The sequence below is a fragment of the Falco rusticolus genome, chromosome 10, assembly GCF_015220075.1.
Source record: "Falco rusticolus isolate bFalRus1 chromosome 10, bFalRus1.pri, whole genome shotgun sequence".
In the NCBI taxonomy this organism is placed as follows: domain Eukaryota; kingdom Metazoa; phylum Chordata; class Aves; order Falconiformes; family Falconidae; genus Falco; species Falco rusticolus.
Genome location: NC_051196.1, coordinates 32,208,703 through 32,233,912, shown reverse-complemented (window position 1 = coordinate 32,233,912; position 25,210 = coordinate 32,208,703). Strand labels below are relative to the sequence as shown.

The 25,210-nt window shown below is 54.6% G+C and overlaps 2 protein-coding genes across 3 annotated transcripts in view; one reads left to right on the top strand and one right to left on the bottom strand.

Annotated features, from left to right (window-relative positions):
- RBPJL (recombination signal binding protein for immunoglobulin kappa J region like) overlaps positions 1-13,490 on the bottom strand; it is a 20,511-nt gene extending 7,021 nt beyond the window's left edge. Inside the window, exons 1-4 of the mRNA XM_037402694.1 lie at positions 13,313-13,490; positions 7,711-7,827; positions 7,189-7,264; positions 481-606 (exon numbers count right to left, since the gene is read on the bottom strand). Of these exons, the coding sequence (XP_037258591.1) occupies positions 481-606; positions 7,189-7,264; positions 7,711-7,827; positions 13,313-13,490 (497 nt within the window). The remainder of the gene's footprint in view (positions 1-480; positions 607-7,188; positions 7,265-7,710; positions 7,828-13,312) is intronic.
- Positions 7,128-25,210, top strand: MATN4 (matrilin 4). Of its 2 annotated transcripts, XM_037403166.1 has the most exons (11): positions 7,128-7,232; positions 17,487-17,603; positions 18,979-19,548; positions 20,746-20,868; positions 21,345-21,467; positions 21,567-21,689; positions 21,832-21,954; positions 22,406-22,819; positions 23,174-23,326; positions 24,112-24,216; positions 24,376-25,210. In XM_037403166.1, the coding sequence occupies exons 2-11, from the start codon at positions 17,528-17,530 to the stop codon at positions 24,432-24,434; spliced, it is 1,869 nt and encodes a 622-aa protein (XP_037259063.1). In that variant the 5' UTR covers positions 7,128-7,232; positions 17,487-17,527; the 3' UTR covers positions 24,435-25,210. The 2 variants fall into 2 exon arrangements, with proteins under 2 accessions (XP_037259063.1, XP_037259062.1); XM_037403165.1 differs by lacking the exon at positions 21,345-21,467 and having other exon boundaries at positions 7,132-7,232.

Sequence of the window (25,210 nt, the reverse complement as noted above, 5' to 3'; positions counted from 1 at the left end):
TTTTTGCAGTGCGGGAAGGGTTTTCAAAAATAGCAGCTTTTTGGAGACCGTGGGCATTGATGGCAACGCCCCAGTCCCTGCTGTGGCCGTTCAGATTTTAAGACAAGATTTCCAGAGCACTTAGAACACTAACCTTTCCTCCTCTTCATCTTTATAATTTCATTCTTGGGGGGTAAGATCTGAATAGTCTCTTTCCTTCTTTACTTCATCTTTCCAATCTCCAGCACTCCACGGGAGGAACCTAACCACTGGGAGTGTCTAACTGGGATGGATGCAGGTGGAGGTTAATATCTTTCTCGTGTTACTCAGTTCATGAAGACTAAATTATGGCCCTGGATGCAAAGAGGCTGTGAGTGGATGGCGAGGGGCTATGTCAAATCATTTGCTTCATTAGCTTAGAGAAATCTAGCATGGCTGAAATCGAGCTTTAGGTTGCTGGGTTTGGAAGCTGCTACGGGAGAAGATGGAGCGATCTCCTACCTTTTTTCATTGCCATAGGACTTCTGTGCGACTTTGGCGTGCAGTATCAGTACCGTCTGGTCTGCTGGCAGCTGCAGGTACCTCCGCACACCATCTCGAAGCAGGTTGGTTTGGTACAGGTTGGATCTACAAGACAGCGATCCCCCAGCGCTGCAACACCAGAGCCAGCTCCTTGCCTGGCCCTATGCCGAGTGGGGAGCCTGGAGCTCCCTCCCTGTCCAGCCTGATGGGGTGGCGGAGGTGGAAAGGCTTTCCCATCGGAAAGCACTGGAGCCTTCGCTCTAAGACCAGGGCTGGCGCTGACAAATACAAAGTTTGGATAACTGAATAACTGCTTCATCAGTTTTCCATCAAACACGCACAGGGCGCTACGTTGGTAGCACTGCACCACACATTTCTATGATTTCCAGCCCCATGCAGTGGTGGCAGTGCTCTAATTCTTTATCAGTTTGTTTTATCCACCTGATGTGCTTGTTGCTGTATGGCTTTTTTGTGAGTTGGGAAATGATGCTACGGAGCCCTGAGCGCAGCTGGGGAGCTGTCAGGCAAGGAGGAGCTGCTCGTCTGCTTCTGCGAGGGCTGTTGGGTGAAAATAGCTGCATTTTTCTCCAAGATCTAAGTAGTAGGTAGTTTTGCTGATTGTTTCTGCTCTATTAACTAGAAGGAGTTCCCATACACCTGACATTTACCTCTGCTTAGTAGGCTGGGCGTTAGCTGGCTAGAGGGAGATGAGGTGGGTCTGAGTCCGAGGTGCTCTGCTCTGCCACCTGGGACATGTGTGCAAGAACCGGGGGATAAGAACGGGGGGAGCTATGGGGTGTCTACTGGGGACAACTTCTGTGGTGCTGACGTGCTTTCAGAGGAGGTGAGACGACCCATCTGAAGAACACCAGCTCCTGCCCCTAAGCCCCCTGAGTACCTTCATCTGGATAAGAGGAAACCAGAGGAGAGGGAAGGGGTGCTGCCTGGGCAGGAGCCCCTCCTTGGCACATCTGCCAGTGTTTAGGGCATGGTAGCTGGGAACGCTCAAGAAATTGCTCCTACCAGGGGAACCCAGCCTGGTTGGTTATGAAAAGGTTTTGACTTAAGCCTGAGCTCACTTCTTTCACGTGCTGAGCTCCCTTGGCTTGCTGCAAAGGGTTGTTCATGCCTGCTGGTATTTGCCAACAGCTCTGTGTTTCTGCTTGCATGCCCAGGGGATGTTTTTGGACCCACTTGGGTGAGCATCAGACCCAAATCAGATCCAGCATCTTCAGGAGAGAGAAAGCTGTATGGAAACTGGTCTCAGGCTCTGGCTCCTGAACCTCCTAAGGCTCCTGGGGGTCACTCATGACCTTTCCACACAGCAACGGCCTCCCATCAGAGACAAACAGCAGTGGCCAGAGAAGGCTGTGAAGTCCCAACCGCAGCTGCAAACACAGTCAATGAGAGAAAGCGGCCAGGGACTGTGGGCAGCACCTGGGGATGACTCAGAGAAGCAATGAGGATGCGGGGCATCAGCCATGGCCACCCAGGGAAAATCTTTCAGGAGGTGTGCAGCAGAATATCCCCATTAAATACAGCCTCTCTTCCTCTTAAATAGGCTAGAAATGGGGAATAATTGAGGGCATAAACAACCAGATGTGTGAAGGGAGGTAAATCTGGTTCTGCCAAGCATCCTAAGGCAGGTTATGGTGAGCTCTTGCTGGGCTCAGTGGCCAGAGCAAGCTCCTAGGGAGAGAAGCAGCAAGCAGACATCCCAAGCAACCTTTTAGAAGAGTTCACCTGCCAATTCTGTTCTTCCCAGTGCAACACGTGTAGTTTAAAAATGCTGTGCCCTTTATAGCTTCTAGGATCCATGTTACAATTTGCTTTAAATGTATATCCCTTCACTTCCAGCTTTCCCATGTTGTGGATGAAGCTGGTGCTCTCCTGTTTGTGGAAGACAAACACATCTCCCATACACACAAATATTTACCCAGCGTCTCCTCTGGGTAGTCCCATGGGGACCTGATGTTTTGCACTCCATGGATTTTCTCATCGCTGCTCTGTTCGGTTATCAGCCAGGCGATACAATCTCCTGCCCTCCTTGTTCTCAAGTCTTTATCCTAGATGTGTTATCTGGATCACTAGCAAGCATAAATCGACAGAGCTCTGCCAAAATCAGATTTACAGCCAGTGCCAGTGTCACCCACAGCATGAGCTGCCTAGCTGTGTCTGGGAAATGAAGGTTTTACGGCCACAGCAAGCCCGCTCCTGACTGCAGAGCACACGCTGCCAGCACACGGCGAGGCAGAAGGAGCTTCTTCACCAGACAGACCCTCAGATCACCCTTGACAGCTCCCGTGCTGAGGCTGGATCTGTCCCCTCTGACCCTCCATCGTGGGGCTGGGAGACTCCTGCTCCAGCATGCTGCAGCTGAGCTTCACCAGCTGGTACCCCACCAGTGCCCGCTCCTGGGTGGGTTACTGAGCCTTGCTGGAAAGTTTCACTCCAGCCTTTCTGTCCGCTGAATGGTTTGTATCTTTGCACAGCCAAAGAGATCCTGTAAGGAAGTTATTTAATCTTTTTCTGTAATGGTAATCTGCAGCTGTCTCACTCTCTGCTGCCAAGCAATAGTGTGATTTCAGCTTTGATCCACCTTTGCTATTTTCCCCTTCATCTAAAAGCGTCATTTGGGAATCTCTTGCAAAAGTCTTTGGTTTTGGTGGTTTGTTTTTTTTGTTTTTGTTTTTGTTTTTTGTTTTTTTTACAGAACTACTGATTGTGATCAGGATAAATGTGGAAACAGATTGAGTAAAAGGCTGTCCATCAGCCTAACCTTGGATATTCTTTTGCGCTAATGCACACAGTGAAAAATGAGTTTTGAACCTTGCTGGCTCTGTTCAGTAGCATTTCACCCCCAGTTTGTCAGAGACAACAGGCACAGAGCAGGGAAGAACCAGGCTGGGTGCGTGAATTTTTTCCTGGTGAGTCTCATCATTCAGTATTCAGTGCAAAATGAGGAGCATAGCTTTGGGTCTCAGCTGTGCGGACACATGCTCCATCCCTGTTTGTGTCACTTACTGGCACCAAAGTGTCCATCAGCACCCATCCATATAGCTTGGGATCTGCTGGGAAGCACCAAGCCCCATGGAGCTACTGGGCTAGCAGCCTGTCCCATTAACCCATTGGCAGAGTGAGGAACAGCCTGGTACCGAGGCCAGGCAGCAGCAGGGAGTGTTCAGGAGCAAACTGCCAAAACTTGTGGATTAAGACGTGTGCTGACAGCATGGCCAGCAGCAATGCCTGCTCTGCAGAGCCTCCTGCGGCACTGGCTCCGGGCAGGGCCAGGCTTGTGCAGGTATCACTGCTCCCTGCCATCCGTACGTAATACTAGAGGCACGTGGGTTACTGCCCAGAGCTTATTAAAGAGCATTCTGGAATAATTATCTATATACTATTTACTACTTAAAGTGGGAATGTGCATGCCAAAGGCAGGTAAACAGAGCATAGTTCTTCAGATTTGATCTCTAGCTGGGGGAACGTCTACCTAAAAACTTGTTCTTTTTCTCTTTGTCCGTTCTCTGCAGCCATTGCCTTCCAAATTTTGGGGCTAAATTGTTTCAGTGACGCATTTCTGAACAGTGCTTGCCATTCTGCCCACGGAGGCGACCACCCAGCATCCATCATCTGGTTTAAATTTACCTTCAGAGAGTCAAAGGGCTATTGCTAAAGCAGCTCAATATACCCACTAGGCTCCTCCTGGCACCTACCTCCTCCTCAGGGTTACAGGGAATTATTCACTCCTTCTGACATTTATTATATTAAATTATTAAAATGCTTTGATTGTAGTGCAGTGTTAGTTCAGTGTCATGTTAGCAGCCCTGCACAGGCCGAGCTCTTGGAGCTCATGCTAAAAGCCTCCTTTTCAGAGCCTGAGGTCTCAGCTGGGACTGGGCTGCTCTCGCACACAGCCAGGCATTATGTGGAAGCAGGGGGGGAGCAAGGGGGGAACCACCACCTTTCTCCTACGCCGATTTTTGTAAGCCTTTCCCCCTCCCTGCTCAGCCTGGCATCACTTACCACCAAGGTTTTCCCTCGCTTTAGGTTGGGATGTGCCTCAGGGCTACAAGTGTGCTTTGAGGTGCATCTCTGGGGTGGCTCTGCACTGGTGCTGGAGGTGGGAGACACCCAGGGCACCCGTGGGTATTTGCAAGCCCTGGCTGTGTTGCTGTGCCTTCTTCCATGGGAAATGAAGGAGAAAAAGGAGTGCCCTGTGTGTGAGGCACACAGCTGGACTGTCTTGTGAAGGGCTGTTTCATGTGGGCGTGCAGGGAACCCAGGCAGGCACAGATGCTTTCGTAGGGTCAGACCCCGCGGTCACATCGCCGAGTTTAGGAGAGCTGATGTTTAACACGCCAGCTGAAAACTACCCCTCGCCATCTCAGCAGTGAGCGTGGGGGGCATCACTCGGCGCTTTTTCCTGCCTCCAGCTGGGAAACACATTTGCTCCTTCCTTGGTCCCAGGGGGTCGGGCAGGGCTGTGCATCATGATGGCCGAGCACTGCAGCTCGGTGCACCCTGCCTTCCCACTCGGCTGCTGCCCTGCGCCGGCACCAGGCACGGCTCCTGCCTCTGGCACCAGCAGGGGAGAACCCAACCAAGGGGCCTTCCCCGCTCAGCCATCCCCTGCCTCTGGGTTGCACATTCCTGCTGAGACAGCCAGGCTCGTGGTGTGGGACAAATCCTGGTCCCCACCGCGCCTTCTGCTCTGCGAGGGCACATCAGGCCCGCAAGATGCTGCATGTGCACCCCTGAGCAACTGCCAGAGCAGAAAAAAGCACCTTTACGGGCACTGGGAGAAGCAAACAGCCTTCTGCACTGCTGCTTTCCACTTCACAGGCGTACAGCAGCTCTGGCGGCAGGGAAAAGGATCCGATTTTTTTGGTCCTCTGGGAATGAAAGTACCTGACTCAGGAGACCAACACACAATCCCGGCAGCTATTGTTTAGAAACTGGGTCTTCAAATCAACTCGTTATACAGGAACTTTTAACTCATGGTAACAGTGTCCCCAAGCACAGGTAACGCTGAATTCAAGCGCAGAGATTTAATTTGCTGCTTTCCCCCCCCAAAGGAGCTGCCGTTTTGCCTCGCTCAGGCCATGGCTGCCCTGCAGCTCACTGGGGACCTGCTGTCACAGAGGGCAATTGTTCTTTCCTCAGCTTGGGGAAACCAAATGTCCTAATAAAAAATATCCATTTTAGAGCTCTGGGTTATATTTTGTACAGAGCAGAGGAGAAAATGGGTATGGAGTCAATGCAATGTTTATGCAAAAGGAAAAGCCATTAGAAATCACAGAAATGAGAAGCCTGCAGTTTCTGGCTTCCCTCATTTTTCAATACCTCCTTTAATCCAGACCAACCCAACCCACAAGCCCTTGTATATGCATGGGTATTTATAAATCCTATATTTTCCTCACTGCACACACAAGTGAAATTCAGCCTTTTCTGGGCTTGGGGGATTTATCGACCACACCAACAGCAAACACCAGCCGAGGGCAGGAAGCACAAAAGCCCTGCAGTGGTGAGCTCTGCAGGGGACCGGGGGCCAGCCGGGGTGGGCACCCTGGGGGGGGGGGGGGGGGCTCCCCAGCTGCCCTGTGCCTGCCCTAACACCCTCAAAACACCCAAGTTTGATCACGCTGTATTGGCTCATCTACTAGAAAATTCAGAGAATGTGGGTGATTTCCTGAAGTCGTCTCTCTGTTCCTCATGTTGGTGACTGCAAAAAGGAAAGTGCTGGTAAAGCACTAAACCACAGCCCTGCAAAGCACTCAAGGTGGTTCCTACCACCACTAGAGTGCTGAGAGGAGGTGGAGGGCTGGGAAGGTCAGTTCCAGGGTGTCTAAGAAGCCTCTGTTGATGATCTCCATCGCTACAGTTGGGCACATCAGTTGACCTTCTTGGAAGCTCAACCTGAGGCTCTACAGCCCGCAGAGCTCTGCTCTGCATCCCCCTGGTTCGCACCCACCTCCCCACACTGCAGCCAGTACCTGCAGGGGCTCCTAAACTCAAAGGGATAGCAAATGTGGAGTCCCCTTTTTCCAGGACCTTCTGAGTTTATAGAGTTCCCAGGTGCACTCCCATAGCTGGGGAAGACGAGAGGAAAAGAAAAAAGGGGGGAAGAGGGAAAAAAGAAAAGGGAAAAAAGAAAAAGAGGGGAAGGGAAAAAATAAAAAAGAAGGGACAAAAAAGAAAAAGGGGCCGAAAACAGAAAGAAAAAGAAAAAAATGGGGGTGAAGCAGAAAAAAGAAGAAAAAAAAAAGGGGGGGGTGAAGGAAAAAAAGAAAAAGGGAAAAAAGAAGCCGCCCCTCCTTGGCCGCTCGCAGGGCCGGGCGAGTGCCCGCAGCGGTGCAGAGCCCGGGGCCGCCGCACGCCGCTGCCCACCGCCGCTTCCACCTGCGCGCAGGTCCCGCTCGCCCGTGGGCACCTGCACGGACACGGCCCGTGGGGCGGGGGGTGCCGCGGGCCCCCCAGCCGGGCCAGGCGGCCGGACCCCCCCTCCAGCGCTGCCCCGGGGCCGGGCCGGGGCGCGGCGGCCGTACCCGCCCCGCCGCCCCCCCCGCCCCCCCCGCCCCCCCCGCCCCGTTAAATGCCGCGCGGGGCCCCGCTGCCTCCCACCGCTGCTGCCGCCGCGCAGCGAACCGCGCCCGCGCAGCGACCCGCGCAGCTCCGCGCCCACCGTACCTGGCCCAGCAGCGCGGCGGGGAGCGGCTCGGCGGCCGGCCCGGGTGAGTGAGGGGCTCCGCGGGCCCCACCGCCCCTGCGGAAGGGAAGGGAGAGGGAGAGGAGGGTGAGGGGAGCCCGGCCCGGCCAGGTGGCGCTGAGCCGCGGTGCTGTGCGCGGCGGGGGCTGCGGGGGCTTTTCCTCGGCGTGGCGCTGGCAGGGAGGGGAGCAGCGGTCCTGGGCTTGAAGAGCAGAAAGCAAAGCCGGGGCAGGGTGGGGAAGAGCAGAGCCTTTGCAATGGGGTGTTCCCCCAGGGCAGGGGCTGGGGCGCTCCCAGAGCCCCCACCTGTATGGCCTTGGCCCCGGCAGCCGTGCCAGTGGTTGCCCCCCCCGAGTGTGCGGGGCAGGGGGTACGCTTTGGAGAGGCAGTGGCAAGGCGTGGTACCCCGCATGGTACCCCGCTCTGCCCCTCGGTGCGCTGTGGAGGATGTAAACTCTTCCCTGTCGGGATGGCGCAGTTTGCAGGCTGCCTGCTCTGCTTACCTTTCGCCCAGCTTTCGGGCAGGTTCTTGCTTATACAGTCGAGGATTTCTTTTAGCAGAGAATAATAAAGTCTGGTACACCTGGGCAAGGTGTACTGAGCAATAGGAGATCGAGATCCTGCGAAAAGATAAGCTTAAAAGTGCGTCCTAAGTTTGTTATGCACCGTTTCCGCACGACTGGAAAATTGGGTCTGTGCATACTCATAAATATGTTTGCACAGGCTATCACCCACCTTTGGCTTATAATTCCAACCATTTCAGAGGGGAAAATTAGCTTTGGGCACTTTTGTTCCAAGCAATTACATGGGAAAATTTGTTTGGAAAATCAGATTATTCTGCAGTCGTCTTATTTCTGCTAACACGCAGCCACCTGAGATAAGTGGAGCTGAGCAGATCCACGATGTGGTGGTATGTGCTCTGCTGGGGTTTCCCCCCTCGTTTGGTGAGGGCAGCCTTTGCTGCGGTGCAGAGAGCCCAAATCCAGCCAGGACACAGGGCTCCAGCGCGGGAGCTGGTGTCAGTGGCGGCTGGCAGGGAAACGGGACTGTCCCGCTTTGAAGGAAGCCACCACGTGTGTGCAGGGGCTCTGCGGGGCAAAGGGGGCTCCAAAAGAGGAGCCTGTTCACACCCCAGCTCTGAGAGAAGGCACACAACTTCATCTCTTCTGCTCAAACTCATAGGATTTTTGCTTCACTGAAGCCCAGACTATTTATAAAGTTACTGTGAAGTCCTCCCTGTGGGACCCTCTGTAGCGTCTCTTGACAATAAAGATTATTTTTTTTATTTTTCCGAGAACAGGAGCAATTAATCGCAGGCAGTGAGCGTGCAGGTTCTCAGTAACAAGTAGAAACTGCATTTCACAAGCAGATTCTTGTGATCTCTGCAGGGATTCATTAGATTGGCATCTGATATCAGCAAAAAATGTGTGTGGGGAAATCTCCTCCCAGATCTCAGCCCTGATATTTGCCACCAGGATATGGATAAATTTGGCCTCATCTGAAATACAAATTCCCATCTGGAAAGCATGCAAGAGATCTTGGTGTTTGCAGTAAAATGACACTTTCCATCAAAGCAGGCGGGATATTGCTGCATCCAACTGGAAAAAGCTGTTGTTGATTTTTCTGGAAGTTGTAACTTTCTTTTCTCTTGAAGAATTAAAGAAATTTTACGTGATTAGTACAAGATGGGCTTGGGAGCTGCCTTTGTTGGCGACGGTAGCAAACAGAAAAGACGCAGCCAACAAGGCAGCCTGTTGTCGGCAATCTGCGGTCACAGAAGATGTTTGTGCTCCGATTGCTCATAACATAGCATTTTCCTTGAGGTTGGCATTAGGGGTTAAAGGTTTTCAAGAGAAGCCTTTGTTTAAACATCTTTAAAGTTTCCAATAGGGGCCCCTTTGTTCGCTTTTGGAGCAGTGTGCCTGCCTTGTTAAAAACTCAGCGCTCATAAAATGCCATTTACAAACGCTTGATGAATAGGGCTGAGACGTGGAGGGGGAGATAAGTAGCGTTTGTATCTACACACACATGTGAGTTACAGACAAGCCCCGCTGTGAGTGAATAAACGGGACCCAGAAAAAACACCGCAAAAGAAAAAAAAAGAAAGATTGAGTGGTGTTTATAGAGAAACTTAGAAAAATCAGCTACTCCCCCCAGAACCGGTGGGTCCCTCCTGGGCCAGATGTCACTCACGTCTCCTCCAGCTGTGCCAGGAGGCTGAGCGGCTCCTGCCGCTTGTCAGTGCCTCTCAGTAATCGTGTTTCCTCCACTTTGGGCCCAAACAGAAGCAAATTGATCACCTGGGCTCCGTGCTGGAAGGGAGCTGCCATAAGGGCTCCATTGAGCCGCCGGGCGCGGGGACCTGGCCTCTGCGTTTTCTGTTACCTGCTGCGGGCTAGCGAGAGTCACCCCTCTAGGGACTTGCAGCACGTATGTGCCTTTAGGTGTGGAGTAACATTTTTAGCACTTAGAAGGCCTGGCTAAATATAAAGGGGTTTAAACCAGCCCTGCTGAAGCAGGGAAGGGTATAGGCATGTGCTTAGGAGACCCCAGAGACTGGAGCACAGCTACGGAGTGTTTCCACGCAGGGTGTCCCTGGGCTGCCGTGCCTGACTCTGTGTCTGAAGCAGCTTCTCAAGCAGCTTGCCCTTCCTGGCATTTTTTACTGGAGGACAGATCCATCTTCCCTAGCAACTTTCTGCCTTTGCCTGTGTGTCTTTGTCTGCAGGCTTCTGCTCTCTCGCCTTGCAAGCCCTTGGCTGCACACACGAGTCCATCACTAACCTGGTCCCTCTGGTGCCCATCAGGGAAATCTATAGGGATCAGCTGTGGTCCCTTGCAGAGAGGTGGCAGGAACTTGGTTTCTCTTCAGCCTTCCTGTCTGTGGGCTGTGTCATGCTGCTTTGGTGGTCGATTGCCACCGTGTAAGTTCAGCAGTCTTTGAGTTATAGTCACTGGACCCGTAGGAGTCCGTGGTCTATGGCAGGAGTCAGTAGGGGCAGATCTGTTGATGGCAGAGGTAACCCACTATATAAGAGCCTGTGTCTTGGCTGGAAAATTAGCAGGGTCCACAAGCTGAAAAAGATAGAACCCCCCTGCCCTTGGGTATTCACAGCTCCTACACTTGCAGCTGGACTTGAATGGCTTCCCCAAAGTGTCACATTTGACACTCCCCTCGTTCTTTTTCTCTTTTTGCAGCATCTTGCTTTGGCTTTAACAGTACCAGCCAGGACGAGACTGACAAAACACGCTGGTCTGCGCTCAGATGCCAAGTAGCAGTCTCACTGCTGGTCCTCCATTTTGCTCTCCCTGTCATCTGCTGAACCTGTGTGTCAAGCAGATGATGGGCTGAGAGCAGCTTCCCCATGCCCACGTTCCCTAAAGCATGGCTGGGCATCCCCTCATCTGTCCGGAGCGCCCTTGTTTCACCCTGGCCAGCTCTGTGCCCTCATCCTGGGATGCAGGTGGGAGAGCCAGCTGTGCCACAGACTTCCCACAGCCTTGAGCAAGTGGCTTGGACTCTCCTCCTGGTCTCTGGTTCCTCATGCCATGATGTAGGACTCTTCTTGGAGAGTTTCCTGAGGCCTGAAAGCCTCAGTGAAGTGACCTTGGACTGTTCCCTGATCTCTCTTGGAAGCACAGACCTTGTAGGCACCTTGGCGACGACTTGGTCAATGCAAGAGAGTTGGGTGATTTCAGCCAGTTGCTCACAAGTTGACCAGAAAGGGCTAATCCCACATAGGGGTGAGGTTGAGGACAAGTGCTCCTCAGCCATGGCCTCAAATGCTGCTTTGAGCCCCTGGGAAGGTCTCACAGGAGGTTTCCATGCAGCATTCGAGTGTGCTGAGGAGGCCAGGGTGACATGCAGGTGCTGAGGCACAGGGTCCCCAAGGCATCTGCTCTTCAGTGTGGGAAGAACCAAGGCCACAGGCTGCTGCCCACGCTGAAGATCTTCTCTGGTGCATCTCCCGTGGGGAGAAGGCATCCCAGTCCTGGGACAGCAGGTCTTCTGCTGTCAGAGGGATGTGGTGGCTGTGAAGTTAGGTGGGAGCAGTTTCCTGTGCTACCTTTGGGGTTCTCCCTGTGAGAAGTATCAACCGGCTTGCTTGTCTGTCCTGAGGAGGGATGAAAAGTCTCCACATGCTTTTCTGCAGCCACCAAATGCTCCTCGCTTTCTGTTATTTCAATTAAACACATAAGCAGGATGGGTAGGATAAAGGGGAGAGGCACAGGAATATTCTCCTGGTGTGTTTTCTTATGCCAACACATTGACTCACGTCTCCAGAGTGAGAAATATGATATAAAGATTTAGAGAAGGAGGTCAGGCAATGAATCTATGATTGCGGGGCTGAAATAGCAGGCGTTCTCTGTGGTTGTCTGTGCCGTGTAAGCTTGCTGGAGGTCAGCTGGGGATATTGGTCCCAGCAGATTTGGGAGACGGATGTCCTGCTAGTAACTATCAATCTCATTGCTTAGAGATACTGGCTGTGCTGCATCAGGAGCTCAGCTGCCAGACTTTGCACCAGCCCAGGAGCTGCTCTGAGCCATTTCTCTTTCCTTTGTGGTTGAACACGCATATTTCTGCTGAAAAAAATGCTAACACCTTCCTCCTGGAATGAGAACTTGGGCAGTGGATTGCTGCCTCAGCTTCTGGATGGCGCAGACCTCCTTCCCTACAAAGTCTGGTCTCTCAGCCCAGTTCAGCTGTCCCCCAGGGGCCTGTTTGCAGAAGAGCATTTGCTTTTTAAAGAGAGTCAGTAATATGGGTCTTTTACCTGTTGATCGCTCTTCATCAAAGTCTAAAAGTATTCCAAGATCCCTCCAGTTTTGCTTAAAATACCAGTTAGGAGCAGGGCTGAGTTTGTCAGTCATGCAGCTCAGGAGACAAGTGCAGCCTGAGGGCTTGAGCGGGACAGAGAGGAACAGAGTAGGAGGAACCTACTCAGAGGAACCAGCAGTCCTGACATAGGAGCCACCTGTTGACATGATTAGTTGAACAAGGGGAATTGGCTGACCATGTTTTCCTCTTGGCTAGATCTTTAACGCGTTCTTTGAAAGGCCATGCTTAATTTGCAAGAGAATACGGCATTTATTCTTGGCAGCTGTTGCCACAGCAGCCCAGGTACAGCGTGTTTCAGTGCAGAGGCTGGCTGGACAAGAGGCTTTGCTCCTGGTTGAGCTGCAGAGCACTGGGAGGTCTTTTAGAGATAGATTGGTGGCAGAGAAAGACCTCATGTTCTGCCGTGGAGAACATCTGAAAGGGGATGCTCTGTCCATTGCTATGCCCAACATTTCCCTCGCAAGGGGACTTCTTATGTCATCTAATAATATAAACCTGTTGGGACGTGTATGCTAAGTCCATGAGCTGTGAGGCAAGGACATCTGTCACTCAGCCTGCAAATGGACCTGAACAAGAAACCCATCTTCCTCCTGCCCTCGCTGTGCATGTGTTAATCATAGTGAGTGCGGGAGGGGGGCCCCATAAAACAGGGGATTAGCTTCTTTGGGGAGCAAACGGAGAGAAAAAAAGAAGTAATTTCTACATCCAGCAAAGTCTTCCTGTTACGGCACTCCTGCTGATTCGCTCCTGTTGAGTTTGGAGCCATGATGTGCTGTTTGAGAAATACAGCCTTGTTTTTCAAACAACATGTCCTTCCAGGTGGCGTTTGGCCCAGTAAAGCTGCCACAGTGTTGTAACCAGAGAGTACTGCAATGTCCTGGAAAGAGTCTGCTCTTGTTCTCCCACATGCATGTTTGGGAAGAAACAAGGACACATCAGTCCTTAAAAAGGGGGGGAAACCCCTATTTTGGGCTGGAAATTAATGTAATTTCCCTGGTCTCCGTGTGCTTGTGCTCCCTGACTCTTACTTGCTCTGGAAACTGCATTGGTATGCTCTCTTGTGGGATTTGCAGCTCATCATCGAGCTGCTGTGGAGGATGAGCATTGAGCTGCTGGAGCTGTGGTTGAGTGCAAGGTCAACATTGCCTGTAAAATGGTCCTGAGGGTGGATTCAGTGCTCCTGGGCAGCAGAGGCACTGCTGAGAGCCGTGCAGCTGCGGGCAGGGAGCGCCCTGAGATTGTGGATTCTCCTGGGGGAAACCAACCTTTGGACAACCCTCCAGGAGAGGGTGGATCCAGCTCCAGGGCTACCCCGAGCCTCATCTGTTCACATGGCTTGAGGGTCTTGCAAATATGTGGACAACGTGCCAGCAGTCCATTGGAGTATCCACAGCAAAATCTGACATCAGGAGGTGCCTCCAGGTTGATGTTAGTTGTCTGCATCTCTTCGGGTAGCTCTGGTTGCTTTATTGTGCCCTGTGCCTGGGGCAAGACACACTTTGGTCATCCTTTCTTGGTCCCACATGCCCTTTTTGCGCAGCCTGTCTCCTGGGCATCGACCTGAAGGAGGACTTGCTGTCCTGCTGAGGTCATGAAGATTTGTCTCCCCAGCTGCCAGCTGGAGGCCAGCTCATGCTGTCTTTCTGCTGTTGCCCTGGTAGGACTCTGGTGTTACAAGCGCAGGGAATCTGCGTCCAGGCTCCTGAGCCTGTTTGGGGTTTCGGTTTTGACTCTTTCATCAAGTAACAGTGATGCGGGGGTTGAATTATGGCCTGCCAAAACTGCCTGGTTGGGTCTTTGCAAAGAAAAGCCCTGCAGAGCAAAACAGGGTACATGGCAAGGCAGGTGAGTCTCAGGAACATTGTGTCTAGGGCTGCTCTACCATCAGCCAAGGTTTCAAGCACAGAAATGTGTTATCAGCTGGTACCATGGGGCATCAGTGCCATGCACTCCTGCCATGCATGTCCAGGTGTGCTATACGTGCTTCCTCCTGTGCACGGGCACGCTGCATGGGACAGCCCTCCGGCTTTGCACGTGTTTGGTAACAGCTTGGTCAGAGGCTGTTCCCTTCTCCTTGCAACGCATGGTGATCCCTTGTCCTGGCTTCTCGCAGGGTCTGGAGCCAGGGCAGAGCTGCTGCTGCTGCTCCCGTGACGTGCCAAAAGCCTGCCAAGGCCAGGCAGGTGGCTGGAGTTGTGTGTTTTGTGCCATGAACAGAAATCTCAGCTAAAGGCTGACGTGCCCGGATGTATGAAACCCTGCATGTGGTTGTACCTGAGACCTGGCTCATGACTCCACAGTCATGGTCCGCAGCCTGCTTTCCTCCTCCTGACACTGCACTTGGGACTTTTCCTGGGCTGTGAATGTACTGCCACCTCCTGAACCTTTCATCTCTTCTCTCCATCTGCTTCATCCCCTCTACAATTCAATATATAAAGCCCCCACCCCTGTAACAATGAGGAGGGCAGAGAGCCGGCTGCATCCCTCACCCTGCTCCCTGCCATGCCCTGTCCTTTGGGCTTGCCCAAGGGAGGATGGACCCAGGTCTGACCTGTGCAGATGAACCAGAAGAGGAATATTCAGAGCATTTCTGTTAACCTGTAGCCAGGAGAGAGCTGCCAAGGAGGCTGCACTGAAACCCGAAGCGGCTGTTTTTCCCCGAGACTCAGCACTTGGCAGGGAGAGCAGACGATGGACAAGTGGTGGAGCAGGGAGGGAAGCAATGCCCTGGGGGGTGGCACTGCTGGTGGAGGTGCCTGGGGAAGGCGTGCTGGCTTACCTGTTTGACTCTGGGGATTCATCTCCGTGTCCGCCTTGTCTGAGATCACGAGGAGAGTCAGGTGGAAGCTGGGTTCACGGCTGACTCTTCTGTCCTTATGTGTGGCTGTTCCCTTGGTCACCCTCTTTGTGCCATGTACCGAGCATCTCCTTCAACAGGGACAAGCAGTGGCTGGTTTTCCCCTTGCGTTGCTCAGAAAAGTCAGGAGATGCTCCAAGTGTCTGTCTCAGCTCAGCCGCTGCAGGGTTTGGCTGAGCCAGTCCAGCCAGCAGCACTCGCCCCGCCTGGACCTTTTTTCCTTTATAGCTCAGTGTTATCTCAAGGTCTCTGGTGTTGCAGCCGGCGCTGTGTTTGCCTTTCCTCGCAGCACCTGCCTGCCAGCCGGTCACTTCCCACCCATCTCCCTCCTGCTCCTGCACGGTAACAAGGGGCTTGTGGGGGTGTGGGACCCCTTGGGGTGGGGGGAACCCCTCCACGGGGCTACAAGTCAGCCCCAGTGCTGCCAGCCCCAGGGGAGTCAGGGCAGTGGGTAGCAGGGAAGCTGCCCAGCGCAGCATGGTGGGAACGATACTTGGGGGCATCTGTCCCATCACCTTTGCTTCCCTGTCCCTATCAGCCTTGCGGCTGGGGCAGAGCTGGGCATGATACTGAAGTAAGGGTCTGGGGTGCTGTCACAGCGTGGGTCTCTGCTGCCAGGACCGGTGCTGGATGTATGGCGGACCCTGCCCTGTCCCGGCAGCATCAGCCCCTCCAGCTGTGGAGAGTGCCAGGACTTCATCCAAAGCTGAGATGCTGTTAAAAATAGATCAGTTGTGAAATGGTTTTCTCCTCCTTGGTTCCTGGCCCGAGAGCTCATTCCTCTCTCTGGCTGGCTTTGAGGCTATATGGATGCTGTGAGACGCAGGCTGCGTACCAGCCTGCCATTGCAGGGAGGCTTGGAGTCTGGAGAGCTGCAGAAATGTTATAGGTGGCATAGCTGTCCCCAAAATGTTTAGTGGTTAGTGAGTACTTTCTCCCCAAAAAAGCACTGCTGGAAAAAGAATCTGCTAAATAAATGGGGAAACGAAGCTGGGGTAGGAGAGGCTGTTTTGCTCCTCCGCTTGCACATGGTGCTTTTGTGAGTGGGCACAGGTACCTGAGCACTGCTGGTCACAAAGTGATGCTTTTCTTAGCCCTGGGGCTTCCTAGAAAATGCCTGCTAGGCTGCAGCCTCCCCTCATCTCCACAACCTGGAGCGATCCTGCTGGCCCCTCCACTGCATGGCTGTGCCGGAGCTCCCGATGCCCACTGCGGAGCCACTGTGTCCCGGGCTGGCTGGGTTGCTCATGCTCCCCGGGAAAAGACCATGTCTCTCACTTTGAGACTGGTATTCTGGATCCCAGTTTCCTCTTGTAGCCCTTTTCTGTCCTTCTAATTCTTAAATATCATTTTTCAGGTGTGAACACTGAGTCTGGAGACAATTTTAAGATGCAGCTGTGAAACGTATTATCAGTGTCCCTGCTATCAAATACATGAGGTTCAGGGCTGCACGTAACCACTGAGCAATTAAATGGCAACCCTGGTGATGAATTACAGCTGAGACCTCCTGAAGCTAAATAAATATCAGCCGATAACTACTGATAAAATTAATTTCTCTGTGCTTTTTTTAAAAAGCACCCTTCCAGTATTTGTGGCCAGTCTTGGCGCTGCACATCTCCTGGGGGAAGCTGCATTAACTGTGGCATTTCCCCGCCCCCCCCCCCCCCCCCCCCCCCCCCCAGCACCTTGGCTTTCCAACCAGAGCTGGAATAAAAATAAACCAAATAAATCCATGTCCCTGCAGGAGCCAGGCAAGGGCAGGGAAAGGCAAGGCAAGGTAACACAGAGGTGGGCAGGGAGGGAGACAAGTGGCAAGCTGAGATTTTGGGTAACTGGTCTAAATATCTTTTCCCCTAACTATCCCGCCTCAAATGCAGGAAAAAAACTGGTGGGGGGCAGAGCATCCTTCAGAGAAGCCAGCAGGATGGGGAGAGCTGCAAAGCGCTGGTGACAGAGTGATGAGGTTCCCGGTGGTGTGGAGAAGGCAAGCAGCAGGCTGGCCGCGCCGGGGGCAGCGGGTGCCCATCTGTGCCAGCAGAGGCTTCTGGTCTCCCAGGGTAGCTTGGAAAAAGGCAGAAAAGAAATGTATGCGGGTTCTTGGAAAAATGATCTTTGCCAATGACTTTGGGAGACTTCTGAGCAGGTTTTGTCTGGGGGCTTCTCTTGCCATGTGGGGGGAGTGTCGGGAGGGCTGGTGCTCTGCATCCCTGGGTGCAGCTTTCCCATTCTGGCTGGCTGTGGGGAGCAGCTGCATCGCCAGTGAAAAAGCATTTGGCTGAACATCCCCTCCGCCTGGTGTGCAAGTGAAAATAAGGCTTGTCCGATGGCCAGCTCCACCCAGAGCAGAAAATCAGACCCTTTGGCAGATCGCTGCTACTGTAATGAAATTTAGCTGTGCTGAGACTGCCAGTCCTTGAATGGGAAAAGTTCCACGTGGGTTCAGAGACGTTTGGGGATGGATCTGTCAGAACTGCTGCTGCTGAGGGTTTTTGGCACTGCCTGGGGACACCCACCGCAGGTGACTGTCACCCTGTGGCTCAGCCCATCCTCAGCACTGATTGCACATTGTCTTCTCCCTACAGCGAGTCCTACCAGGCCTGGAATTGTGTGGTATCACAGAGCCATGATGAAGCTCCTGCCCGTTGCCCCTCTCCTCCTACTTCTCCTGACGACACTGGAAGCCAGACCAAAACCTGCAGGTGAGCTCTGGCTGGTGGGGATTGCTTGGAGGAGAGAGAAGTGAGAGCGTCAGGGCAGTGAAGCCCTTGGAGGACTGGTTGCTGCTTGGGGTGGGTGGACCTGATGCCTCTTACTTGGAGGCATCCCTAGGAGGATGGAGGATCCCCCCACATGGTGACCCAAAATTCCCAGCACTGCCCAGGGGAGTGTGAGCCCAAGCCTGGCCCCAGCACGGTGGGTCTCATGCCACTTGCTCCAGGCACGTCCTCAGCTTTGACAGAGCCCAGCTCAGGGCTTGTCACCCTCCTGCGCGGGGGCTCCCGCCTTGGCAGGAGGCACAGCTGTGAGGGATAACCCCCTCCATGTATGGGTCTTCTGACAGGGGGGACAAAGCAAACCCCGGGGTACCAGCCTCTCTCCTCCCAGGGCAGAGGGAGCTAAACCAATTCCAGTTTAAAAACAGTGAAGGCGCTGGACGGAGAAAGAAGCAGGTATGTCTCGGAGACCTTCAGAGCAGTTGAGATGACAGCTGGGGTCTGGGCATCATCCCAAAGGGACTCAGAATGTTTGCTTACCGTTAGGGCCAAATTCTCCCAGGCTTGGGTATGCACAAGCCAAGCAAAATATGTTTATTGGTGTTTCACTTGCTAAACACTTTCCTGGTTTGCACTGGAAGTAGCACCCATATGTCCAAGAGAGGCTCTTTGGCTCGATCCCTGCCACATGCACGCCCTTAGCTGTGCTTTTCACCGTCTCATTTTCTGCCCTTAAAAAAACCAAAACAACAAAGCAAGCCCTGGTTTTAGGCAGAAACTGGTAAAATGCAGTAAAAACTAGGGGAGGCTGGAGCTGCGGGGGGAACAGAAGAGCTGCCCAAAGCAATATTTTCCTGCATGGCACAGAGGTCTGGAGCAGGAGCTGCGGCTTGCAGAGGACAGCCCGAGGCATTGGGCTGTTTTACACTTTAATGCTCTGATTTGTTGTAGAGATCAAGACGCTGCTGCCTAAACCTGTGCCTCAGCCTTGCCAGGGTAGATACCAACAGGCAGAGAGGCATTTCTGCAGCCCCTGGGGCTGTCGGCTGTAGAAATACAGGGAGCTGGAGCTGGGTCTGGCTGCAGGGACACTACTGGGGAGGAAGGGGACACTGCCATCTCCCCACAGCCTCATGGCCAGGGCGTGTCTCCCCAGCCTGTCATCCCTGCTCCCGCTCTGCTAGCACCCTCCATGGATTTATCTGGCAGTGGGAGGGTGCTGGTCTGTGAGGGCTGCCTGGACATACCCTCTCTTTCCCCCACTGAGCATCCTCAAGCCACTCAACAGGGATGTCTCTGCTCCCAGCCCTGCTTCCCACAGGTGGCTGTGAGGCTGAACTGTCTCTTTGTCCCCTTCCAGCCCTGAAGTGCAGGACGGGTCCCCTGGACATCGTGTTTGTGATCGACAGCTCCCGCAGCGTGCGCCCCTTTGAGTTCGAGACCATGCGGCGGTTCATGATAGACATCATCGGCAGCCTGGACGTGGGCCCCAACGCCACACGGGTGGGGGTGATCCAGTACTCCAGCCAGGTGCAGAACATCTTCTCCCTCAAGACCTTCTTCACGCGGGCGGACATGGAGAAGGCCATCAACAGCATCGTCCCGCTGGCCCAGGGCACCATGACGGGGCTGGCCATCCAGTATGCCATGAACGTGGCCTTCACCACGCAGGAGGGCGCGCGCCCTCTGCACAAGAAGATCCCCCGCATTGCCATCATCGTGACGGACGGACGACCCCAGGACCGTGTCACTGAGGTGGCCACCCAGGCCCGGAATGCTGGCATTGAGATCTATGCTGTGGGCATCCAGCGGGCTGACATGAACTCGCTGCGAGCCATGGCCTCGCCGCCGCTGGAGGAGCATGTCTTCCTGGTGGAGTCCTTCGAACTCATCCAGCAGTTTGGGAAGCAGTTCCAGGACAAGCTCTGCGGTGGGTGAGAGCTGCGGATGTGGGTTGGCAAGGGCAGCGCTGGTGCTCCTCAGCTGGGCTAGAAGGTGACCTTCAGAGGGGTGTTTTGGGGTGGCTGCTCTTGCTAGGAGCAGCGTGGACAGGGAAGCAACCTCCCTGGTGAGGTGCTGGGACAGGTGGCTGTTCACCTTTCCTGGAGCGAGATCAGGAAAGCTTTGAAAGCATTTGCCAGTGGGCGCTCTTCTTCACCCGTGCCTGGTAGCTCTGCCCCAAGCCAGGAGATGATGGGAGTATTAAAGAGCAGGAAATGTGGAGCTGGTTTTCCTGGGTGTGACAGGGCCAGGTGACACGTCCCAGAGCCCTGTATGCCTTTCGACGTGGCTCTAGCAGCGTCTCCTCCCGTGCAGACACATGCGTGGCATCTGCTGCATGCACATTTGTGTTTAATAACACGCTGGGCACATGGGGCTGCTGTGCAGCGTCCAGCCGGTCTCGGCCAGGAGCCAGGAGGCTGGTTCGCACCGTGGCTGTGCTGGCACAGGTCGGGAGCTTGCAGGCTGGGACCTGTCTGTCCTTCGTCATGCTGGCAGGCTTTGCCAGAGACCTGGCACTGCAGCAGACTGGCAAGGCTTTGCTTACGTGCTTCAGCATCTGCTGAAGGGCAGAAGGCAGCTGCCAGCCTCATTTAGGCAGCGTTTGCTAGCCGGGGGCTCCTGGGTGCCTGCAGGGCTGCCTTGGAGATTCTCTGCTTGCTGGGGCGCAGGGCTGAGCAGATGTTGTCCCCTGGGGACAAGTGCTCCTGCACTTGGTGCCTTCGCTTACAGCACCCTGCCCGCCGCCTGCCTGCCCCGGTGCCCCCTTCCCAGCCGGCTCTGCAGGCTCCTGGCTGCACGGACACAGACCTGGCTCCTGTAGCACGTTCCTGACGAGCTCAAGCTTTTGCTTACTCAGCTCAAGCTGTCGACAGTACCAATTAATACCGAGCTTTGATTTAGCACTTGGGTAGACCAGAAAGCCAAAGCGGTTCAGAAGCCTGCCCCGCACAACATTCATGTCTGTGCACTGGAAATCAGTGGGTGAGCGCTGGGGCTGGAAGGGCTGTGGCGCTGTGGGTCATCCCAGAGGCTTCGGCTACAGGGACGTGGCACATGCTGGCGCTGCGGTCCCTGTGCATCCAGCGTGCCTGTGGGCTGCTTTGATGCCCGTTCTGTCTTGCAGGGGTGGACGTGTGCATGGAGCAGGAGCATGGCTGCCAGCACAGCTGCATCAGCACCCCCGGCTCCTTCTACTGTGAATGCAACCCAGGCTACAGGCTCAACGTTGATGGAAAGACCTGTTCCCGTAAGCCCCCTTTTTTAATCCTAACTCTTGTAGAAGGCTTGTGGTTGCAGGTGTCACAGAGGGAAGCTGAAAAGCAGCAGAGGACCCACTGAGGCCAGCAGCAGCCTCGGTGCTCTGTTCACTGGGCTCACCGCCTGGCGGGTCTGTACTGACTGCGGACACATGGCATTGCTGCATCCTGGTCACCTTTCAGGGGTGGGACACTTGGGGCTCTTGTGGGCACAACCAGCTGCCTGTCGCTTGAGGGGGCTTTGGGCAGTGGGTACCAGAGGGTGCACATCCCAGCCACCGAAGTACATGGTGTTTTGGCCCTGTATGTTGAGTGCAAAGCTGTATTAATTGGTCTGGCCACCAACCCAGGACTTCTCCTTCTTGCCTAATGGCGCTGGGAGCTGCTTTGAAGCCCTGGAGCGGTCTGCTCGGCTGCCCCAGGGAGGCTGGGACAGGAGGGTGATGGGTGTCCTGTTCCACCGCAGCCATCGATGCATGCGCAGACGGGAGACATGGCTGTCAACACCAGTGTGTCAGCACTCGTGGGTCATACCTGTGCCAGTGCCGTGCGGGTTACTACCTCAGCCAGAACAAGAGGAGCTGCTCTAGTAAGTGGCCATCTCCCTTGCTGTCCCTTCTTCATTTGCTTCTTTTCCCCTCTCCTCTTGTCTTTCCCTGTCTGCCCACCCCTCTCCTTCTCTCACCAGTGATCGATTACTGCAGCTTCGGAAACCACAGCTGCCAGCACGAGTGCGTGAGCATCCCCAACGGGCACTACTGCCGCTGCCGCAGTGGGTTCACGCTGCAGCCCGACAGCAGGTCCTGCAAGGGTACGTCCTGGCACGGTGGCACGGCACAGGCTGCAGTGTATGGCAGATACCTGTATGTCCTGCCCAGTCCCCAGGGGAGGGGCTGTTCCCGGACCACCCCACCTGAGTGGGGATAACCCTGTGCCCTTGGCTTGTCTTCCAGCCACTGACCTCTGCAACGGGGTGGATCATGGCTGCGAGTTCAAGTGTGTGAGCGCGGAGGGCTCCTACCGCTGCGTGTGCCCCGAGGGCCAGCAGCTCCAGGCTGATGGCAGGGCGTGCAGCAGTGAGTACCGGACACGGCTCATGGCATCCTCGCTGTCTGGCAAGGGCTTACCTGAAACTAGGCAGGGGGTCTAAGTGGGACTTGGAGCTGGGTTGGAGGAGGATGGAGAGCTGGCCGGGCTTGGGGGAGCACCCTGGATGCTGTGGGGATGGGCGTGCGCTCATGTCCTCGGTGACATGGCCCAGAAGAAGTCACAGGAACTTTGAGGAAGGGTTCAGGAAAAGGGAGACCTAGGAAAGACTTTCAGGGGACACTGCAGTGGCAGTGGAGGGTTTTGGGCTCAGACCCCTGGGTGTGCTTAGCCCTGCTTCCCAGCCTCAGCCTGGCTGCAGTTCCAGGGGGTCCACATGGTGTCCTGAAGCCCACAGCTCTGCCCCAGCCCTGGGCGTCTTCACTCCGATGGTGCCCACGGCCAGGCTGGTCCCTTCTCACCTTCCCCCTGTGCCTGCAGAGTGTGGGGCTGGGCACATCGACCTGGTGATGGTGATTGACGGCTCCAAGAGTGTTCGGCCCCAAAACTTTGAGCTGGTGAAGCAGTTTGTGAACCGCATCGTGGACCTGCTGGAGGTGTCCCCCCACGGCACGCGGGTGGGGCTGGTGCAGTACTCCAGCCGCGTCCGCACTGAGTTCCCCCTCAACAAGTACCACAGCGCAGATGAGATCAAGAAGGCGGTGATGGAGGTGGAATACATGGAGAAAGGCACCATGACAGGCCTTGCCCTCAAGCACATGGTAGAGCACAGCTTCTCCGAGCTGGAAGGTGCCAGGCCTCTCTCCCACAACATCCCCAGAATCGGGCTTGTCTTCACGGATGGGCGCTCCCAGGACGACATCTCCGAGTGGGCCAGGAGAGCAAAGGAGTCAGGTGCGGGGGGCTGGGGAACCCCGACTTGCAGTGCTTTGGGCATCCCAGGGTGGTTCCTCAGGGTGGCTGCTCTGGGGGAGGCTGCAGCATCCAGCCTTGGGATGCTGCATCGCCTGGTCCACAGAGGCAGACCTGCCTCTGCCGTGGTTGCAGGGTGCTCCAGGTAGCATCCTTTGTGCAGCAGCCTGCACTGCAGTGGTGCTGCCATGCTCCTGCCCGTCCTTCCCAAATTCCTGCCGTGTATTTGGGAAGCCCAGGGGAAATCCTGCATCCCCAGCCTTGCTCCCTCTGGGCTTGGGGCTGCTTGATGCAGGGTGGCCAGCACAGTGCTCAGGATCTATCCTTGCCACACAGGGATCATCATGTTTGCTGTGGGTGTTGGCAAGGCTGTGGAAGAGGAGCTGAGAGCAATCGCCTCTGAGCCAGTGGAGCAGCATTTCTCTTACTCAGCAGACTTCACCACCATGACCCACCTCGTGGAGAACTTCAAGCTGAACATCTGCCCAGGTGGGTGCCCCTGGCCACAGTGGGTGGGCTCACCCCCAAGCCTGGGGGAGCCCTCTCCCCACAGAGCCAGTGGGGTGGTTTGTGTGTCTGTTGTCCTGCGTCATGTACCCCAGGGCTGGGGTGAGCTGGCATGAGCCTAGGTTGCCTCTGCATCTCACCAGCCTGTGTGGGTATAGAGGTGGGTCTCAGGGAAGGATTTGGAAAAGGAGAAAGTGGAGCTGGGACTTTTAATACAAAAGTATTAATGTGAGCAGCCACCCCAGTGCTGTTGCATGGGCAGAGGTTGCACTCTGCCTTGAGGGATGCTGCCCCAGCTCCGAAGATGGCCTGTCTCTTTGTGCAGACCTGTGCTTCTGCTGCTGCCGGGTGCAGGAGGACCAGGGTGGGTTACTGTGATATCCCTGCCCTGGGGCAGGCTGGGGTTCCCCAGTGCCCTTGGGACCCCTGCAAGGCTGCAGACATGGGGTCAGCATGCTCCCTGCCACCCTGGGCTGAAGGCAAAGTGAAGCTCAGCACTGGCTGTCCTTGGCACACTGTGACCATGAGTGTGGCAGCCCTGTGGGATGCCTGGCAGTGAGCTTGCTGGGCTAGCACTGATGCAGCCTGGCAAAAAAGGAGTGAGGCTGGAAAAATAGAGGAAAATCAGAGGGGGGATAGCCCCGAGGCTCAGGTACAGCCCTGGTGGGTGGCTGTAGGGATAAGGGACTCGCGCTGTGTGGGAGCAGGGGAGAGGCAGGCACTGTGGGGCCATGACTCTGACTGCACCCAAACCCCCATGGTCACAGAGGAGGGCAAAGGGAAGACGGAGATCCGCAGCCCATGCGAGTGCGAGGCACTGGTGCAGTTCCAGACAAACACTGTGGCCATCCTGCAGAGCCTGACTGAGAAAAATATCCTTTGGGGTGATGCCTGGGTTTGCTGGGGTGCAGGGCAGCCTGGGGACAGACTGCACACGGGGAAGGGAGGGATGGGTAAATGGGAGCAGGAAAAATTTCAGGCTCCTTCAAGGGGAAGAAGCCCTTGGCCCACCGTTTCCTTAGCACGTTCACTTGCTCAGATGACAGCCAGACTCGAAGACTTGGAAAAGCAGATCACCAACAAGAAGTGATCCTTGCAGAGGGCTGCAGCGCTTGGATGGGACAGGGGGATGTACAGTAGCTATATGGCATTGTTATTGCTAGGTTGTTGTAAAGCATCAGTGTTTGTTCTTGTATCCCAAAAGCCCCAGGGGGATGCACACTGTATTTAAAAAAAAAACAAAAATCCTAAAAAAAAAGCCCCCACCCTTGAGCAAAACTGCTGCAAAACCAAGGGTTTCAGCCATCACTGTTGCCTTGTTCTGCTGAATTGGCAGGTCTGGGATGACTGCAAGGGCAGGCTGGGCTTTGGATGAGGAGATGGAACACCCAGCCTTTTTCCAGAGCAACTGGGATGAACCAGCCCCTGCGCAGCCCCCCATGGCCCCCCAGCAAGCTGCTTTGCAAGGGAAAAAAAAAAAATACTGTGATCACGCCTTGAGAGCTTCTGCTGCCTCAGCATCTGCTGCCCTGTAGTGGGGCAGGGAGAGCCGGGCACTGTGGCCAGTGCATGGGGACGCATGCTGCCAGGCCAGCTCCCAGCACAGCACCCGGCTGTGCACCCAGGGGTGAGTGGGCAGCAGGAATTGTCAGATTCCCTTGCCCCCATTTTGGCAGAATTGTTTGGGAGTTGGTCATTATCTTGTTTGGTTTTTTTATCACATAGCAAAACGGTAATAATTCTTTCTATAAACATCTATGCGTGTGTATATATATATTTCATTTTGAGAGCAGGGTAGTGCTATTTTTAAACACTTCTTTTATATAAAGAAATTTCTATCCTGCTAATAAACACCCTGAAGGTTTG

What these genes read in the sequence shown, in the direction of transcription:
- MATN4 (XM_037403166.1), top strand. Translation starts at nt 17,528, where the DNA reads ATGATGAAGCTCCTGCCCGTTGCCCCTCTCCTCCTACTTCTCCTGACG. An exon ending in CGACAGCAGGTCCTGCAAGG is followed by an intron (nt 21,690 to 21,831) that starts GTACGTCCTGGC and finishes CTTGTCTTCCAG; the next exon opens with CCACTGACCTCTGCAACGGG. An exon ending in GCAGAGCCTGACTGAGAAAA is followed by an intron (nt 24,217 to 24,375) that starts ATATCCTTTGGG and finishes TAGCACGTTCAC; the next exon opens with TTGCTCAGATGACAGCCAGA.